This window comes from Tribolium madens, unplaced genomic scaffold (assembly GCF_015345945.1).
Source record: "Tribolium madens isolate multiple individuals breed KSU strain unplaced genomic scaffold, Tmad_KSU_1.1 Scaffold_97;HRSCAF=244;Tcas5.2_LG3a, whole genome shotgun sequence".
Classification (NCBI taxonomy): domain Eukaryota; kingdom Metazoa; phylum Arthropoda; class Insecta; order Coleoptera; family Tenebrionidae; genus Tribolium; species Tribolium madens.
The window spans coordinates 12,803,620-12,821,692 of record NW_025401069.1 but is presented as its reverse complement, the minus strand read 5'-3'; the positions used below and the strand labels follow the sequence as shown (position 1 = coordinate 12,821,692).

Genomic DNA, 18,073 nt, shown 5'->3' with positions numbered 1-18,073 from the left:
AGGTCGAAAAAATGATATAATTATTTATTGATTTTTTTAGTTTGTTTTAGCGAAATCTAGCAAAAAACCTGAGGTTTTAAAAAACGTGCTTAAAAGCATTTTAGGCCAAATTTTGCTCAAAAACCACTTAAATCGAGTGAAATAAAAAAAAATAACATCAATATCAATCCTTTTTGTGATTTTAGGCGTGTTTGAATAAGATGTTGCAAAATAAATGAACCTCTAGTTCAAAAACGAAGTAAATCGGGCAAAACATGCTAAAAAATGATATCAATTTCGATTTAATTTTGTAATTTTTTAGCCTGTCTCAATGCAATATTTCGAATTTTTTGTGTTTTTATCTCTCAAATACATCTTTAAACAATACAAACACGCTATTTGGTTGAATTTGTGGCTTGTTTTTGACAAAATGTTGCAAAATAATTGTGTTTCTAGCTGAAAAAGCATTCGAAAAAAAAAATAAGTTGTCAATTTTCGACTCTGTTTAGTAATAACTTGTAAAAAACAAATAGAACTATTTTTAACCAATTTGTTAGTTTTCGATTATTTTTTCTTCGGGAAAATTTGACGAAAAAATCAAGCTCGTTTTAAGAGGCAAAAACGCCATTTTTAGTGGCGAATGAATTTGTAGTTTCTTTTTGACAAAATTTTGCAAAATAATTGTATTTCTAGCATTTGAAAAAAAAACAAAAATAAGATGTCAATTTTCAACTCTGTTTAGTAGTATCTTGTAAAAAACAAATAGAACTATCTTTAACCAATTTGGTGGTTTTCAATTATTTTTTCTTCGAGAAAATTTGAGGAAAACATCAAGTTCAAGAGATTTTGTATGTCGTTCCGTCTCCTAGTATTTAGTTCTCCGTAGTGAAAACTTTTGTTAAAAACAGGGTGTTTTGTAAAAAGACAAAAAAAAAAGAAAAATGCCAAGTAAAATGAGATACTAAGAATATGAAAAAATGTTAAAAAAAACTCTATCTTTAAAAATTTCGAAGTTATGAGATTTAAATTTTGCACTGTTGGAAAAATAATTGTAAATTATAAAAAATGTCAAATGTCAAAATATAAATGTCAAAATTTTTTGACAGATTTTTTAACCATTTTTTTTAACGCTCCTGGTATCTTATCTTACTTGTCATTTTTCTTTTTTTGTCTTTTTACAAAACACACTGAAGGTTAGGTGGGGGTTTCCAGGTCCGTATTGACTTCCTCAACTTAAATCTGGCCCAACCGAACCCACAAGGCGTTTGCGATACCGACGCTCTGACTATCACAGGGGGCGCAGCCCCTGTGCCCGTCATTTGCGGCGAAAACACCGGTCAACACGTTTATGTCGATTTTAACGGCAATAACACCATTCAGCTCACTGTTATGACATCAAGTGGGGACAGTATAGGGCGGAATTGGAATTTTTTGATCACTCAAATCGCCTGCGATTGCCCCACTAGAGGTTTACAGGGACGAAAATTTGTTTAAATTAATTAAATTTGGTACGGTTTTAGCCCCCATTGGGTGTCTAATGTACTACACATCGCTCTCTGGTACCGTCAACAGTTTCAATTATGGTACTTCCACCAACGAAATTGACCCAAATACCGGACTTCCGGGTACCCGTGAACTAGTAAACGAGAACTACGGGGTTTGTATCGCCATGGTTCCGGGGTACTGCTCCATTGAATGGAGCGCGACGTCGGGTAATTCTTTTGTAGTTTCCGGGGATTTGGGTGCTTTAGGAATGGTGAGTTTGACCGGATCGGACTGTAATTCCGATTTTGTTGTGATTCCGGACCCTTCGTACGTTAATGGTACTCCAGTCAATTCGGATCGGTTCTGTGGTACCGCTTTTCCGTCGGTTGTTAGTACGTTTGGTGCTAATTGGTGTGACACTTTTAAAAATAAATTCCCTTTTAGCAAGCTCAAAACCGTTCGTTTTAACGGTTGTCACAAACGGGAATGAAATAAATGACACACAAAACAGAGGATTTTCGTTGAATTTTATGCAAAGGAGGTGTTCAACAATCACGACTTAAGTGCTCATTTTCAGTGTTGCCAGATCAAAAAATGAAATTCACCAGATCCGAGTTGAAATATTTGCCAAATTTACACCAAATTACGATTTGTATGATAAAATCTCGCAAAAAAACGCTTAAACATCTGCTTAAACTTTTGAAAAAAGCAAAAATGACATGCTTTTCGGCCTAATTTTGTGATTTTTCAACAAAATTTTGCGAAATGATTGCGTTTCTGGCTGAAAAACAGCTAAAACGCTAGAAAAAATAATATAATTTTAGACTTAGTTTCTTGATTTTTTAGTTTGTCTTAGCGAAATCTAGTGACAAACCCGAGGTTTTAGAAAACGTGCTTAAAAGCATTTTCGGACAAATTTTGTAGTTTCTCGGCTTTATTTTGTCTTAATTTTTATGATATCAATTTCGATTTAATTTTGTAACTTTTTGTGTTTTTATCTCTCAAAAACATCCTGAAATACTCGGAAAAAACAAAAAACGCCGCTTTTGGGCTATTTTGTTGAATTTGTGGCTCGTTTTTGACAAAATTTTGCAAAATAATTGTGTTTCTAGCTGAAAACGCATTCGAAAAAACAAAAATTAGTTGTCAATTTTCGACTTTGTTTAGTAATAAATCTTGTAAAAAACAAATAGAACTATTTTTAATCAATTTGTGGTTTTCGATTATTTTTTTCTTCGAGAAAATTTGAAGCAAAAATCATGTTATAATAATATAATCTTTTTTTATAACAATTTAGTGATTTTTTTCAGCTTAAAAATCTGCTTGAACTTCCGAAAAAGGAAAAAATTATATCATTTTTGGTCTAATTCTGTGTTTTTTTTGGGTTGTTATGAACAAAATTTTGCGAAATAATTGTGTTTCTAGCTAAAAAAAGTGCTAAAATCTCAAAAAATGCAAAATTAATGTAATTTTTCACTTAATTTGTTGATTTTTTAGTTCGTTTTAGCCAATCACGCAAAAACCCTGAAACTGTAGTACAAAAAACATTCACGGTTTATTTTGTCTTATTTTGCTCAAAAATTAGTTAAATCGAGAGAAACAAACAAAATAAGATCAATATTAATTATTTTTGTGATTTTTAGGCGTGTTTGGACAAGATTTTGCAAAATAAATGAGTTTCTGACTCAAAAGCAAAGTAATTCGACCAAAACAAGCTAAAAATAACATCAATTTCGATTTAATTTTTTTTTTGCTTTTTTAAACAATTTTTTTTTTGTTTTTATCTCAGAAACTCTAAGAGGGCAAAGACAATGCTGTTTATGGTTTTTTCGTTGAATCTTTAACTTGTTTTTAACGAATTTTTGCGAAATAATTGTGTTTCTAGTCGAAGAAGCATTAAAAAAAAAAACAAAAATAAATTGTCATTTTCAATTCTGTTTAGTAAAATCTCGTAAAAACGAATAGAACTATTATTTAACCCATATAGGGATTTTTTGTTTTTTTCTGAGAATATTTGACGAAATAATCAAAATAAAGCCTAAGAATTAGGTAAAGTCAAAGTGACATTATTTCTTGCCTAATTCTGTGATTTTTTGGCCTGTTTTTAAGAAAATTTTACCAAATAATTGCGTTTATAGCTGAAAAACGTGCTGAAATGCAAAAAATAATGTAATTTTTGACATAACTTGTTGATTTTTTGGTTTGTTTTAGCAAAATTTTGCAAAAAAACTGAGATTTTAGTACAAAAAAATTGTCGACCAAATTTTGTGGTTTCTCGTCTTATTTTTGTATTAATTTTGCTCAAAAAACGGTAAATTGAGTGATACAAAAAAAAAAAAAATATCAGTTGTGATTTTTAGCCGTGTTTGGATAAGATTTTGCAAAATAAATGAGTTTCTGGCCCAAAAACAAAGTAGTTCGATCAAAACAAGCTAAAAATAACATCAATTTCGATTTAATTTTGTAATTTTTTGCCTGCTTCAACGAAATTTTAATCTCAAAAACGTGCGTAAACATTTGAAAAGGGCAAAAATAAGGCCGTTTTTGGCCGAATTTGTTGGATTTTGGGATTGTTTTTAACGAAATTTTCCGAAAAATTGTGTTTCTGAAAAAGTATTCGAAAAAGACAAAAATAAATTGTGATTTTTGATCCAGTCAGTACAATATTGTAAAAAAACAGAACTATTTTTAACCAACTTGACGAAATAATCAATTTTCCGGTTAAAAACGCAGAAAATGCACGAAAAACAGTTTTTTACATTCCCAAAAAATCACCAGATGTTAGAATTTAAACTAACATGAAAATCACCAGATCTGGTGAAATTTCACCACACCTGGCAACACTGCTCATTTTCCGAATAAAGTACCAGTCCCTGAGCATTGGTTCTGCATATACATGAGGGAAAATCCCCGATTGGCCTCATCAATGGGTGAAACATCGGTACCATCGGTCACCACAGTCAACACAAATGGTTTCGACGAAGCTACAATCAAAATTAAATAAATAATTAACCAAATAAGTGACTCACTTGTGACTGAATTGAACCCATTTCCGCAAAACCTATCAGTGTTGGGCCCCACAAGACTCGAGTTCACGTAACTGGGATTTGGTATAACCACAAAATCCGTGGTGCAGTTCCCATTGGAGAGCGCCGAAGGGGGCCCAATGGTGCCATTCCCCACCGCCTGATTGGTGTTCCCCGTCACCGTGAACGCATACATGTCCCCCGGAGAGGTGCTCCACGTGATGGAGCAGTACCCTGGCTGCATCTCCACACAAACCCCATAATTCTCGTTGGCCAACTGCCTGGTGCCTGTTTGGGGCCCCGTGGTGCCGTAATTGAAGCTCCTGACGGTGCCACTCAACGCGGTGTAGTACTGGAGACACCCGGTGGGGGCTTTCGTGGGGCAGTCGCACCCGATTTGCGTGATTTTGAAATTCCACGCTCTGGAGGCGGTGGCGGCGGCGGCGTTGGTGTTGAGGACCAGTTGGATGTCGCTGTCGCCGTTGAAGTCGACGTAGATGTGTTGGCCGCTGTTTTCGCCGCATAAAACAGGGACGTTGGAGGCGCCGCCGATGACGTAGAAGGCGTCGGTGGTGCAAGTGCCGTTGCCGTCGGGTTGGGCGAGGGAGAAAGTGAGGAAGTCGATGCGGATTTGGCAGATCTCGGGGCTGCATTTGGGGATGGTGACGGTGCAGGTGGAGCCGCCGGTGTAAGGGGCGGGGAAGTTGGGGCTAGTGAAGTAGGTGTTGTTGTACGAGGAGGAGCCCCCACAAGTTATTTGAACTGAAAACAGGGTTGGCTGCTCAAAACAATTAAATTCACCAGATCGGAGCTGAAAAGTTACCAGATTTACACCTATTTTCGCCAGATTACTAGATTATATTATGATTTAAATTTTTTAACACTGTCGAAGATTCACATTCACATAAATCTCACAAATCTGCCCAAAAATGTGCTTAAACGTTCGAAAAATTTAAAAATAGATGCATCGAAGTAGTCGTAGAAAGGGATCATTTTAAGGTGGCAACCATGCAAAAATTCAAACAATCCCAACCTCAATCTTCCCTACAAATTATTTTGTGCATCCCAGGTAGCTAAAATAATTAATTAATGGCAAACATAAAGATTTTCGTAATTATTGATGTGATTAAATTTGTTCTGAATGACATTAATGACTTTTTGTGTGAATCGGCCTTTAAATTGAAGATGCATTTAAACTTCTACAACCTACTTGATGCACATTAATATGAAAAAAGGTTATAACACTATTTCATTTAGTCTAATTCTATAATTTTTTGGCTAGTTTTTAATTAAATTTTGCGAAGTACTGGGTGACAAAAAAATCTATTGGCAACACTGAACTAGTGGTAATCCTAAATTTGTTTATATCAGAATGTTTCAGATGACGGTTAAATCAGCAGTCACCCGTCGGAAATGAATGACAATTTCCTATAAAAGTTTGACGTTTGAATTTGAAAGTCAAGGTTGCCAAATTAAATTTTCAATCATTTACAGTCACCGGATATTTACGTTTTTACTTGAAAAACATGCTGAAATACTTGATCAAAGCAAAAATAATGACTTAATTTGATGTTTTTTTTGGTTTGTTTTAGCAAAATCTTGCAACTTACACCATTTTCGACCATATTTTGTATTTTTCGTCCTATTTTTTTTTTTAAACAAAATCTCACCCAAACTGAGCTCAATCGAATGAAACGAAAGAAATAATATCAATTTAAATTTATTTTTGTTGTGTTTAAGCATATTTTGACAATATCCTGCAAAATAAGTGAGTCTCTGCTTCAAAAACGAACTAAATCGAACGAAACACCCTAAAATGATATCAATTTCAATCTAATTTGGTAATTTTTTAGCCAGTTTTAGCAAGAATTTGAATGTATTTTAAAAAACGCCCTGAAACACTCTAAAAATGCAAAAATAACAAGTTTTGGCATAATTTGATATATTTTCGGTTTGTTTTTAACAAAATGTACTTTTTTACCAATTTTTGCGGTTTTTTTACTTTGTTGAGTGAAATATCGTCAATCAAAACTGAAATTTTGTGTTGAAAAAAATTTAAATATTACAGTAACCTGTAACTAAAGACAACTACCAGCTTTATGTCAAATCAGAAAACATAGTATTACAGTAACCTGTAATACTCTAAATTTTCAAAAACATTTTTTTTTTAATTACGAGAAAACTGTGAAATAAATGGTCAAATTCAAATGTGTTTTACTTTTGTCAGCTCCGCTCATTTTTTAGTGCAGGATTTTTTCATTTTTATCTAGTTTTTGAAACTTACTTATGCAACAAACTCCAATTCCTTTAGCACATGGTCCTGCCCCAACTCCGCCTATTTCCTTACATTGTCTTCTGGTGTAGCAAGTGCCTTCGAAACCGTCATCGCCCCCACACACCGAATTCTCAAATCTGACCAAACCAATGCCCCAATCAAGCGGAAAAACTTAACGAAAATTACAAGAAAATCAAGTTTTTGGGAAAAAAACTCACATTTTGAGTGCCTGTTGCTCACATCCGCAATCTTAGATTCGAATTCCACTATGAAAAAAACACAAAGTAAAAAGAATTTGCTAAAATAATGGTTGAAATGCATTTTCACGGTTACTTCTTTTGACTGAGGCATTTTTACAAAATGTAGAGCAAAAGTTTATGTTAAGTAAACAAAATTTCGGTGATATTACAGTTAAATTGATTATGAAAGTGGTGCGAAATTTTTAAGTTACTGCATATAAAAAAAATACAGGATGTGCCAGAACTCGCGCCTCAGAGATAAATTTCAAGTAAGATAAAATACCAAGAAAATTCTATCTGTCAAAAAAATTGACATTTATTTTTTGACATTTGTCATTATATCTATTTAATGATGACAATCTTGTATATGTTTTTTTTTATAATTATTCAGTAAAGGTACAAAAATTTTGACAATAAAAACCACAAATAACATTAAACAATTTAGGATACAGCTTCCTTGTTTCCTCTTCTAATAACATGCAATAAAATTATTTTTACAACAGAAATAAATGGAGTCAAAGTGCAAAATTAAAACTCTGATAACTTCGAAATTTTTATAAATAGAATTTTTTAACATTTTTCCACGTTCCTGGTATCTTACCTTACTTGGCATTTTTTTCTGGCGCACCCTGTATAAAACAATATAATTTTAAAAAATGTTATGGAAGGTATTTAGGACTCTTTTCTAATTTTTAGTTTTTAAAATTACTTTCTTTTGCTAAAAACTTTGCATTTGTGACCTAATTTTAAAACTAGAAACTAATAATAATCCACACTATTAAATCACAGTTACGTTCCCAAAAAGCTATTTGCGCACTCATTAACACCTCAAAACCGAGGTACCTTCACCAACACCATCAAAAAATGTCATTTGAAACTAAATTAGAGTCATGAAGTCTGTTTCAATCTTCTCAACTTTTCTCTTATTGTTTTATTTTCAACCAATTTTATCCAAAATCGATCAACCAGTATCCATCAACTTCAGGAACGCCAAATGTAAGAATTGCACCCAATGAACATCACCAAATTAATAATTGTAATTCCAGTTTGGCCTGTGGGAGTTGTAAGATTCCCAAATACAGTTTGCAGCTCTTTAGAGGGATACTCCGGGACTTGCTACACGAAATGGGAATGTCACAATCTCGGAGGTGTTGGTTCTGGGAGTTGTGCTAATGGAATCGGTACTTGCTGCATATGTAATAATCCAATAACATTTCACACTTAATTTGAGCCTATAAAAGTTCAAGGTACTTGCGGCGGTAACTCGAGTTACAACAACACGTATTTCACAAACCCGGGATTCCCCAACACGGTTTCCAACTCAAGCTCGTGCACATTTACCATCAAAAAATGCAACTCGGATATTTGTCAGGTATGTAATTGGCCTAAAATACGATTTATCGTTATTTGGAGTAGGTGCGTCTCGACTTCCTCAACCTAAACCTGGCCCAACCTGATGGTAACGGTAACTGTATTACCGACTCGCTGATTATCTCAGGTGGGGCCTCCAATTTGCCGGTAATTTGCGGCGAAAATAGTGGCCAACACGTTTATATCAACTTTAATGGCGATAGTGACATTATTTTGATGATTGTAACGGGGGCTTTGAGGAGTTTTGCCCGCTCTTGGAACATTAAAATTACACAATTGGCGTGTGATTGCCCCAGTCTTGGTATTACACAAGATTTTTTTTGTGAATTTATCAATTTAATGAAATTTTTAGCCCCCACAGGGTGTCTCATGTACTACACCGCACTCTCAGGTACCGTTAACAGTTTCAATTACGGTACCACACTGAGTGGGGGCTTGGTCATAAACCCAATGAATATGACAAGACCAGGGACTAGACAATTGGCCAATGAAAACTATGGGGTTTGTGTGCAAATGCAACCGGGGTATTGTGCAATAGAGTGGAGTCAAGGGCCCGATGACACGTCTTTTACCGTAAGTAATGACACAGCTTTCACGGATGCCTCCAGTGTGGGATTACCCGGATTTCCCGTCATTGGTACCATGTGTGACACCGATTTTGTGGTCATCCCAAACCCGATTTATGCCAATGGGACCACAGTAGGGGCGGATAGGTTCTGTGGGAACCAACTACCCACCGTTATCAGTGAGTAAAATACTTATTTAGAATTATGGTCAAAATTTGACTGATGACTGTATAATGTGTTGCATAATTACTTTTTAATTTTGTAAAAAAATATGTAATTTTATTTTGCCTCAGGTCTTAAAATTACGATAAAATTATCCTCAAACTGGTTTGCTTCCATTATTTAAAAATATTAATTAAAATAATTAATGTCGTGTATTGTGTGTTGCATACCTATCACTCTCAACAATGTGTTGCATAACGTATTAATTAATTTTTTTGTTAAAAAAATGTATACGTGTTTTATTTAGCTTATACAAATTACAGTTGTGTTTATAGACAAGCAATTATTAAAACTAGTTTGGTTTAAATGTTTAATAATTAAAAAATTGTGGTGTATTATATGTTGCATAACTCTCTTTGAATTTTTTTAGGTTCCTCTAAGCCGTTTGTTTTGACTGTGGTAACAGACGAAAACGACGTGTCCGATGTGGCCAATCGGGGCTTCTCCCTCAGCTACCGCCAGATCCCGTGTGGGGCCCCTAACGGAATGTTGGTCTTACCATAAATAAAACTCTCAATAAAACAATTTTATTTAAAAACCAATTCTCTACAATAAATTAGAATTAAACAAATTGGGCCCCCTCGTGGCTATTAACCGCGTCCTTCATTGGATAGTACCAATCGGCGATTTTCGTATGTTTTAGAATGTCCTTGAACGCCTGACACCCTTCAATACTGCACAAAACCCCATAAACGGCCAAATCGGCCAAGTTTGGTCTTTCGCCCCCCATGAATTTCGTCCCTTTTGCGTGAATTGACTTCATCCAAAAGTTGCAATTGTCGTAAAAACTTTCCCGGACGTCGTTTTTCAAACTATATTTTTTCTTCAGTCTTTTACCGATTAAATACATGGCGGAGGCCCCCACGACAATGATAAGATTGCGTTCCCATGAGGGGAAGTTTTTCTCCCATTCGCCCACTTCTGAGAACCAGTTGAAGGCTTCGAAGGCCTCTTCTCGAGTCCTGTAAACGTTGGGGGAGAGGACGTGGACGAAGACTTCGTCTACCCACTTCCGCCATTGTCGCTCTTCACTGTAAAAAAATTATAAACAAATTGAAAAATAAATCGTGACAATTACTTAATTTCCTTTGAAATTTTATTCTCTCCTAATACTAGAAAGTACTTGTTCATAATTTCACTTTTCTTGCTACCGTCCTCGTCCACGTAAGTGATATGGGGGTAACATTTGACGGTCTCGCGTAAACCCTTCCTGTCTTTTATGTATGTTGATAGGGCAGAAATGATCATGGAACTGTCGTTTAAAGGTTGGTAGCCCTGAGGCAATTCGGCTACTAAAATGGGGACTTTTTTGTACGGTGACCACTTGATTGATTGGCGCAAAACCGGGTCTACTTCAACTACATCATACGAAATACCATAATAGTCCAAAAAAGCTCGAACTTTGCAACAAAACGGACAAGTTTGGTATTGATACAGTGTTAGTTTAAGGCCGGACCGGTCTTGAGGAAACCGCACCTGAAAAACAACGTCAATCACACAATTTTAGCAAATTTCAAGTAACAAAACCTGGCGACTTGGGGCCACTTTTGGTAACTCTCCCAGGACCGGTATTGCGGTCTCCTCGTTGATTATGTGCCCCCGAGGTTGGTTCATCTTATGAATGGAATACCCAGTCCCCACTAGAGCCCCGACAGTGACCCCGGCAAGCCCCAATTTGAACACCCCTTTCAAACTCCTTCGTGTCGTGTAATTACGAAATGTCACACCACCACCCCAAACACCAACAAAATTCAAACCACTCTGACCCAATCTAAGAAAATCACGGCCGTGTCTTCTCAACCCGTGTGAAAATAAAGACATTTTTTCGTGAAGTGCACCCTAACCTTGTTTTTTCACGGGTGAAATTGTGATTGAAATGTCAAAGTTGTCAAAAACAACGCCCTCTTGTGGTGGGGTCAATTGTGGCTTTTTTGACCCGTGTGGCGTGGGAATTGGGTAAAAATGAGTTTTTTTGTGTGGTCTCTCCACGGGAGAGATTTTTTTCCTTGTAGACATTTTTTGCGTGTGAGGTGTGTCGTTTTTGGGCGATTTTACAGTGAATCTAGGAAGGCCGGTATGTTTACAAGTTTGTTAGGAGTGATGGCTGGTAGAGGTCGCGGTTCATGGCGGGTGATTTAATTTTAATTTTCAGACCTGGGGGAGGCCTACAAGCCGGCGACGGTGGAATCAGAAGAATTCGAGTGTTGTGATTATTTTAAACCGAAAGTCAAGTCTGGGAAGAAGTTTAGTATGATTTTGCCCCCACCGAATATCACGGGGAGTCTCCATTTGGGGCACGCTTTGACTGCGACTGTTCAAGACGTGATTATGCGCTGGTATTGGGGGAAATTTTCAATTATTTGAGAAAAATAATTGACAATTATTTAGGAAACGTATGGAAGGGGTTGATTGTGTCTGGGTGCCGGGGATCGACCACGCAGGAATCGCCACCCAAGTGGTCGTGGAGAAGCTCCTCTGGACCGAGAAGCGCCAAAGTAGACACGATATCGACCGGGGGGCTTTCCAGGCCCGTGTCTGGGAGTGGAAGGAGGAGAAAGAAGCTGTGATAGGTTTGTGTTGGGGTGATTAGAGCCCCCGTAGTTCCATTACGTGGGTTCTTAAGGCTCCAGACCCCCTGAAAGCTGGCGTATACCTGTTACATGTAAATTTATTTCATTGTATTTAGCCGCAAATTTAGACTTGAAGAGTTTCTTGATGTTTGTAGTGTTTCCTTAAAGGTAAATACAGATCCGGATAATATTCCCGCTTTAAATAAGTTAATAGATATTTTTTTATTGAATAAAATGTGAAAATCTTAATTATTAAGATTTTTGATAACGGTATACCGTATTGAATTAAAAAAAAAAACATTTTATAGGTAATTTAAAAATACAGATCCCTGTTATAATGCGAATTTGATAATTGTTCTTGATTCTTTGATATAAAGCAAAAATTGAAAGTAGGCAACCAATAATACACATAATTTCAAGTTACACTGTACCTGGAGCATGATTTATGACAAGCCGGGCCGCACCGCAGGGTGTAACCCACAACATGATCGTTTTATTGCGTTTGTTCAAAGCAAAGAAATGCACCACTTGGAACAAAATTTTGTTCTTGACTAGTTTATTTCTCAATAATAAACACTTTATCGTCCTCGGAACTCGATTCAATTGACTGAAAACTACATTCTGCAAGACTTGTTTTACTTGGAAGATCAGTTTTAGCAAAAAGAACAAATTTGAATTTGTCCGAACAATTTGCTTAATGGAATTAATCTCATTTGTTACAGAAAGTCAGTTGCGGCGATTGGGGGCTAGTCTCGATTGGCCCCGCAGAGTTTTCACCATGGATCCGAGACAGTCGCAAGCCGTCGCCGAAGCTTTCGTCAAATTGTTCGACTCGGGGCTGATTTACCGCGCCGACCACTTGGTGAATTGGTCGTGTAGTCTCCAATCGGCCATTTCCGACATCGAGGTGGACCACGTGGAGGTCCCCAAAGCCACCAAGATCGCAGTGCCCAACTGTGAGAAACCCGTCGAGTTTGGGACTTTGACGCGATTTGCTTACAAAGTTTGCGATTCGGATGAGGAACTCGTGGTGGCCACAACGCGGCCGGAGACCATGTTGGGGGACGTGGCGGTGGCGGTGAACCCCCGAGATGGACGATATAGTCGATTTGTTGGGCGCTATTTATGGCATCCTTTCAGGAAGGAGAAAATTCCGGTCATTTGCGACGATTTTGTCGATCCGGAGTTTGGGACTGGTGGGTTATTAAAAAATCGAATTTGGTTTTATTGAGAAATTCGCTACCGAACTAGACATAATAACGTATTATCTACTTTTCTGAGACTTGGGAGTTGATTTTGTCAATTTTGAAGTTTTTAATTTTTTCGATTTTTGTCAAAGTTTTCGGCGATTTCAGCTCATAACTTTGAAAATATTCTGATAACTGTTTTATGTTTGGTACCTTTGGAAAGTACTTTCAGTTTCCTATTTTATAAAAACAAGATTATAGTTCTGCGATAAACAGTTATTGAGAAAATCGCTGGTAAAGTCAAAAAGAGGAAAAATATTAATTCGACAATAACTTCTAAATTATCAAGAATTTTGCGGTGTTCGCGACACTAATCGACTTTCAGGAACATTTTACATGGGAATAGTACAAAACATAAATCGTTTTTAATACACTTGAGCCGGAATTAACAAAATAAAAATGAGTGAAAAATTTAAAAATAGGCATTTTTGAACGTGTCTCAGATTCATTTTAAACCTATCTTATCCGCGCTGATTACGAATTTGACAAGCATTTTGCGCAATCTCCTCTTGATTTTTGTCGAGATTTTGGTGGATTTTTGGCACCCGGAGCGGTCTAATGGCAATAATTCCGGACTTATTGGAGATAACTTCTTATATTTGGTACCGTTGGAAAGAAAATTAAATTTATTATTATATATAAAAAAGATCAGTGCTCTACGATAAATAGTTATCGAGAAAATTTGTGATTAAGTCAAAAATATCAAAAATTTAAATACGTCTATAACTTAAAAACTATTACGAATTTTGCAGTTTTCTTGACGCCAATCGATTCCCCGGAACATTTTACATATATTTAGGTCAAAATATTGTATCATTGAGATACAGTTTTTCGCAATTTAAAATAAAAAAAGTAAAAATTTATTAACACCCCCCCTTAAAAACTAGTGTTTTTGAACATGTCTCAGATTCYATTTAAACCTATCTTATCCGATAGATTTTGACGCACTAATTACGAATTTACCAAGCATTTTGCGCTATCTCCTTTAGTTTCGACGTAATCGGCGTTTAGAAATTCAATTTTTTTTTGCGAGATATCGACTTGGRTTTGGCCTCAGTCGATAGATTTTCTTACGCTGATTACGATGGAGTTAAACTTTTTGCTCTAAGTCTAATAGTTTGGCCGTAATCGCCGTTCAAAAAGTGAAAATTGTCAAAATTGTGAAACTTTAAACGTGTTTCTCTACGAAACTATAGAACTTAGAGCAAAAGGCTAAAAACCATTAAAATTAGCTTAAAATTATCTATTTACTGGCGCAAACCGAAAGTCGCTCCGGGTTATGGTTCCGGGTACAGAGCCATTTTTAGTTTTTTCAAAAAAAAATTCATATCTCAAAAACTATGAGTCCTAGGTCAAAACAGTTTATTCAGGCGTATTCTCCGGTTAATTTTACATATAGTACTAGTTTTTCATAAGAATAAAAAATTGTTGATTTTTGGTCAAAATCGGATATAGTGCTTTTACTTTTAGCTTTATTCTTAACTTTATTACTCAATATCTCAAAAACTATGCATCGTAGAGTATTCTAACTAGTTGAATCGTGTTCAGCGAGTAATTTTACGTCTAGAAAACCATATTTCAACCGTTTTTACGATTTTTAGTAAATTGACTATTTTTACGATTTTACTACCGCTCACCTTCAAAAACTCAAAAAATTCAAAATTTTTGAAACTTGACCCAATAACATTTTATGCACTTATTTGAGTCTTTAAGACCTCTAGAAATGTAAAAAACGTTAAATGGAACAATTTTAAAGTTATTTTTTTTTTTGATTTTTGTCGAAATTTTGGTCGATTTTTGGCACCCGGAGTGGTCTAATGGCAATAACTCCGGACTTATTGAAGATAACCTCTTATATTTGATACTGTTGGATAGAAAATTGAATTTTCAATGATATATTAAAAAGTTCAGTGCTCTACGACGAATAGTTATCGAGAAAATTTCTGATAAAGTCAAAAATATCGAGAATTTAAATCCGACTATAACTTCAAAACTACTACGAATTTTGCAGTTTAATTGACGCCAATCGATTCCCCGGAACATTTTACTTAGATTTAAGTCAAAACATTACTTCACTGAGGTACAGTTTTGCCGCAATTTGCAAAATAAAAAAAAATTAAAAATTGTTAACCCCCCCCCCCCCTCCCTTAAAAACTAGTGTTTTAGAACATGTCTTAGATTTAGAATAATTCTATTATTATTACTCAAAATTAATTGAAGACCAGTGGCGCAGAAAAGATAGGGGGTGTTTATCTATGTAAATGCGCACTTATTTATAATTGTACAGGGTGTTAAAAAATATTGTTACTTTGCGGACCTATGTTAATAATAACAATAATTAATTTAAAAAAAAATCTTAATTTTTAATGCAAAACTTACCTTTCATTTATTTTACTTTAAACTTACCTTTTACTTATTTTACTATTAACTTTTTACACTATTTTCACTTTTGTAGATACTTGCTTTAAAGTTCGCGCTCTTATATGCCCGCCATCTATTGGTGCTTATTTTAGTGGTATTGTGCGCTTTCTGTCTTATACCGTGAGATCAAATAAAAAATAAATTAAAGTAGGCGTCGATTTAATTCTACAGTTGGCAACACATTGGCTGGGAATCTGGGCTGGAAATTTTCCACACAAACTGAAAGTGAAAATGCCCATCCACCGTTTTCCTCTTGTACAGCAATAAAAAAATTCTACTCTAAAGTGAACATTATTTCAGTAAAAAGGAATAAAACTCAAACTTGTTAAAGTTTCCGCTGACATTTGATGTCAAAAATCAGAATTGCCATCTGAAGGACTTTAATCACCGCCTACTCTAATTTATTTTTTTTTTGATCGCACGGTACTTATTAGAACATATGCACATGTTTTTAAAGATCGCGCTCTTATGCGCCCGCCCTCTTTTGAAATTTATTTGAATTATATTTGAATTATATTTGAATTTGTGAAAAATTGCCGACTTGACCGGGGCTCGAACTCGGGACCTACCTGCTGGAAAGCCACCACCGCCCCAACAATTTCAATGTTTTCATTCAATATATTTTACACAAAATTTTTCAAAAATTTATTTTTCGCTTTTTTAAAATGTTTTTATGCTTTATTAAGTCTTTTGAACCCCCAAGAGTGCAAATGGACAATTTTGAAGTTTTTAATTTTTGCGATTTTTGTCGAAATTTTGGGCGATTTTCGGTACGCGGAGCGGTCTAATGCCAATAACTGCGGACTTATTCGAGATAACTTCTTATATTTGGTACTGTTGGAAAGAAAATTTAATTTTCTATCGTATACAAAAAAGATCAGTGCTCTACGATAAGTAGTTATCGAGAAAATTTGTGATTAAGTCGAAAATATCAAAAATTTAAATCCGCTCAAAAAATTTAATTTTTTATTAACTTCACCCTATAATATTTTATACACATTTGTGAGTTTTCTACAACGTTTTTGTGCTTTTCTAAGTTTCTTGGACCCCTAGGAGTGCATTTGGTGATTTTGAAATTTTTAATTTTTTTAATTTTTGTCAAGTTTCCGACTTCCAACTTTCAACAGTTTCGAAAACTCAAGAATTTTTTTTCTCAAACTTGTCTCAACAGCGTTTTATGCACTTTTCTGAGTTTCTAGCACCATTAGAAGTGCAAAAAGGGCGAAAATGTGTTTTTTCTAACTCGCAGACAGAGGGGGTTAAATGTTGTCTCTTTTGGGGCTTTATTCTAGCCTAGTTTGCATTAAGGAGACAATACCGTTGATTATAATTTTATTCGTGTGGTGTGTAGATTTATGTTTCCTGTCTGGGGTAATTACCCGTCAAAAGCCTGTCTACAGTCCTAGTGCCGATGATTCTATGCATTTCTGTTTAGAATTTCAAATGGCAGAGCTTTTATTACAGAAGCTGGAAAATAGCGCATCAGTATTCCATGGAAACAATGAGATAAGTTAAGTTGGGGATTTTATTAACTTTGCAAAATGTATGAACTTGATAAACTCCATTTAGAGGGTTGTTTCGTTATTTTGAGACGCTTTATCGATTATCGGGGGCATCGCGTGATTCTTCGCACAGGGAAGAATAAATCAACCCTTGAACGAGCTTTAATTGCACGCAGACGTGCGTGTGCTACGCGCGATTATGTTCTCGCAGGAAAAATTTCAATTTTGAGACATGAAAGTCGACGATAATTGAATTAAAATTATTATGTAAGTCGTCACACCTCCAATTATCTTAAACCAAAAGTGTATTCATTATCAAATTATTTGTTTTGATTACCGAAAATAATAAAGTGTGATCGATTGGAAAAAACTGAGCTGCACTGAACTCAATGTCTCCATTAGCGATTTGCAACGAAAACATCTCAATCTCATCAGTCAAATCGTGATCATCAGTCTCAATTTTATGAATTAATTCTCCACTTAATTTCGCCTGAAAATCCACAATTATTTTCTCAAACAAAAAAATACAGAACTCGCGCCCCAGACAAAAATGCCATAATAATTAAAAAAAAATGTCGAAGTTATGAGAGTTTGAATTTTGCACTTTGACTATTTATTTCTGTTAAAAAAAAATTTTTTTGCTACAGGCTATTATAAGAGGAATCAAATTGTAACTTTGTTTAATGCTATTTGTGGTTTTTATTGGCAAAAATTTTGTACCTTTACTAAATAATTATAAAAAAACATACAGGGTGTCCCAGCGAGTTGGAAAAGTCCATTAGTGACCTTTAAATGGTAAAATTTAAAAAAAATGTATAGGTCGTTGTTAGATTCTAATCTAGTGCATCACCTAAAATTATTTTCAAGCATACAGCATGTCTCAAAAATAAGTTACGATGTGTTTTTTTAAATGAAACATCGTATGTTTCTTTGCATTTTTGGATGTAGCCTTTTAAAACAATGTTTTTTCGCTAAACTTTTATTAGTCGATTTCGATTAGTTTTAGAAATAAGACGTTTTTTTTTGACGAAAACATGCACTTTTAAAAAATTTATTACACAAAAACTAAGACAGTTAGAACAAATTTTTTCTTACTTCTACAAAGAAGAAAGTACAGAATTTAAAGCTGTAGCAATTTTTTAGTGTTTTGCATTTGTAAAGATTAATAAA

The 18,073-nt window shown here is 35.1% G+C and overlaps 5 protein-coding genes across 5 annotated transcripts in view; 3 read left to right on the top strand and 2 right to left on the bottom strand.

Annotated features, from left to right (window-relative positions):
• Positions 1-2,478, top strand: part of LOC123014568 — a 5,491-nt gene extending 3,013 nt beyond the window's left edge. The window contains exons 4-6 of the mRNA XM_044413744.1: positions 1,192-1,447; positions 1,500-1,856; positions 1,909-2,478. Of these exons, the coding sequence (XP_044269679.1) occupies positions 1,192-1,447; positions 1,500-1,856; positions 1,909-2,027 (732 nt within the window). The 3' untranslated portion in view covers positions 2,028-2,478. The remainder of the gene's footprint in view (positions 1-1,191; positions 1,448-1,499; positions 1,857-1,908) is intronic.
• Positions 2,479-3,696: 1,218 nt separating this feature from the next.
• Positions 3,697-7,098, bottom strand: LOC123014536. The gene is made up of 4 exons (XM_044413702.1): positions 6,984-7,098; positions 6,775-6,936; positions 4,494-5,252; positions 3,697-4,448 (listed from the first exon to the last, which is right to left on the bottom strand). The coding sequence occupies exons 1-4, from the start codon at positions 7,084-7,086 to the stop codon at positions 4,312-4,314; spliced, it is 1,161 nt and encodes a 386-aa protein (XP_044269637.1). The 5' UTR covers positions 7,087-7,098; the 3' UTR covers positions 3,697-4,311.
• A 757-nt stretch (positions 7,099-7,855) lies between these two features.
• Positions 7,856-10,239, top strand: LOC123014672. The gene is made up of 6 exons (XM_044413895.1): positions 7,856-8,000; positions 8,051-8,200; positions 8,246-8,376; positions 8,421-8,676; positions 8,728-9,120; positions 9,534-10,239. Exons 1-6 carry the CDS (start codon positions 7,895-7,897, stop codon positions 9,665-9,667), a joined length of 1,170 nt encoding a protein of 389 aa, XP_044269830.1. The 5' UTR covers positions 7,856-7,894; the 3' UTR covers positions 9,668-10,239.
• On the bottom strand, positions 9,675-11,056 carry LOC123014674 (prostaglandin E synthase 2). The gene is made up of 3 exons (XM_044413896.1): positions 10,691-11,056; positions 10,242-10,639; positions 9,675-10,194 (listed from the first exon to the last, which is right to left on the bottom strand). The coding sequence occupies exons 1-3, from the start codon at positions 10,982-10,984 to the stop codon at positions 9,726-9,728; spliced, it is 1,161 nt and encodes a 386-aa protein (XP_044269831.1). The 5' UTR covers positions 10,985-11,056; the 3' UTR covers positions 9,675-9,725.
• Positions 11,057-11,067: 11 nt separating this feature from the next.
• The window catches only part of LOC123014671 (valine--tRNA ligase-like), a 32,787-nt gene continuing 25,781 nt past the window's right edge, over positions 11,068-18,073 (top strand). Inside the window, exons 1-4 of the mRNA XM_044413894.1 lie at positions 11,068-11,237; positions 11,316-11,499; positions 11,552-11,733; positions 12,456-12,929. Of these exons, the coding sequence (XP_044269829.1) occupies positions 11,126-11,237; positions 11,316-11,499; positions 11,552-11,733; positions 12,456-12,929 (952 nt within the window). The 5' untranslated portion in view covers positions 11,068-11,125. The remainder of the gene's footprint in view (positions 11,238-11,315; positions 11,500-11,551; positions 11,734-12,455; positions 12,930-18,073) is intronic.

Coding starts and splice junctions, on each gene's coding strand:
- LOC123014674 (XM_044413896.1), bottom strand. CDS start 10,984: ATGTCTTTATTTTCACACGGGTTGAGAAGACACGGCCGTGATTTTCTT. Junction 10,640..10,690: donor AAGTGGCCCCAAGTCGCCAG/GTTTTGTTACTT, acceptor GTTGTTTTTCAG/GTGCGGTTTCCTCAAGACCG. Junction 10,195..10,241: donor AAAATTTCAAAGGAAATTAA/GTAATTGTCACG, acceptor ATTTTTTTACAG/TGAAGAGCGACAATGGCGGA.
- LOC123014672 (XM_044413895.1), top strand. CDS start 7,895: ATGAAGTCTGTTTCAATCTTCTCAACTTTTCTCTTATTGTTTTATTTT. Junction 8,201..8,245: donor AATCGGTACTTGCTGCATAT/GTAATAATCCAA, acceptor AGCCTATAAAAG/TTCAAGGTACTTGCGGCGGT. Junction 8,677..8,727: donor GTGTGATTGCCCCAGTCTTG/GTATTACACAAG, acceptor TGAAATTTTTAG/CCCCCACAGGGTGTCTCATG.
- LOC123014536 (XM_044413702.1), bottom strand. CDS start 7,086: ATGCATTTCAACCATTATTTTAGCAAATTCTTTTTACTTTGTGTTTTT. Junction 6,937..6,983: donor GAGCAACAGGCACTCAAAAT/GTGAGTTTTTTT, acceptor ATTTTCGTTAAG/TTTTTCCGCTTGATTGGGGC. Junction 4,449..4,493: donor TGGGTTCAATTCAGTCACAA/GTGAGTCACTTA, acceptor TTTTGATTGTAG/CTTCGTCGAAACCATTTGTG.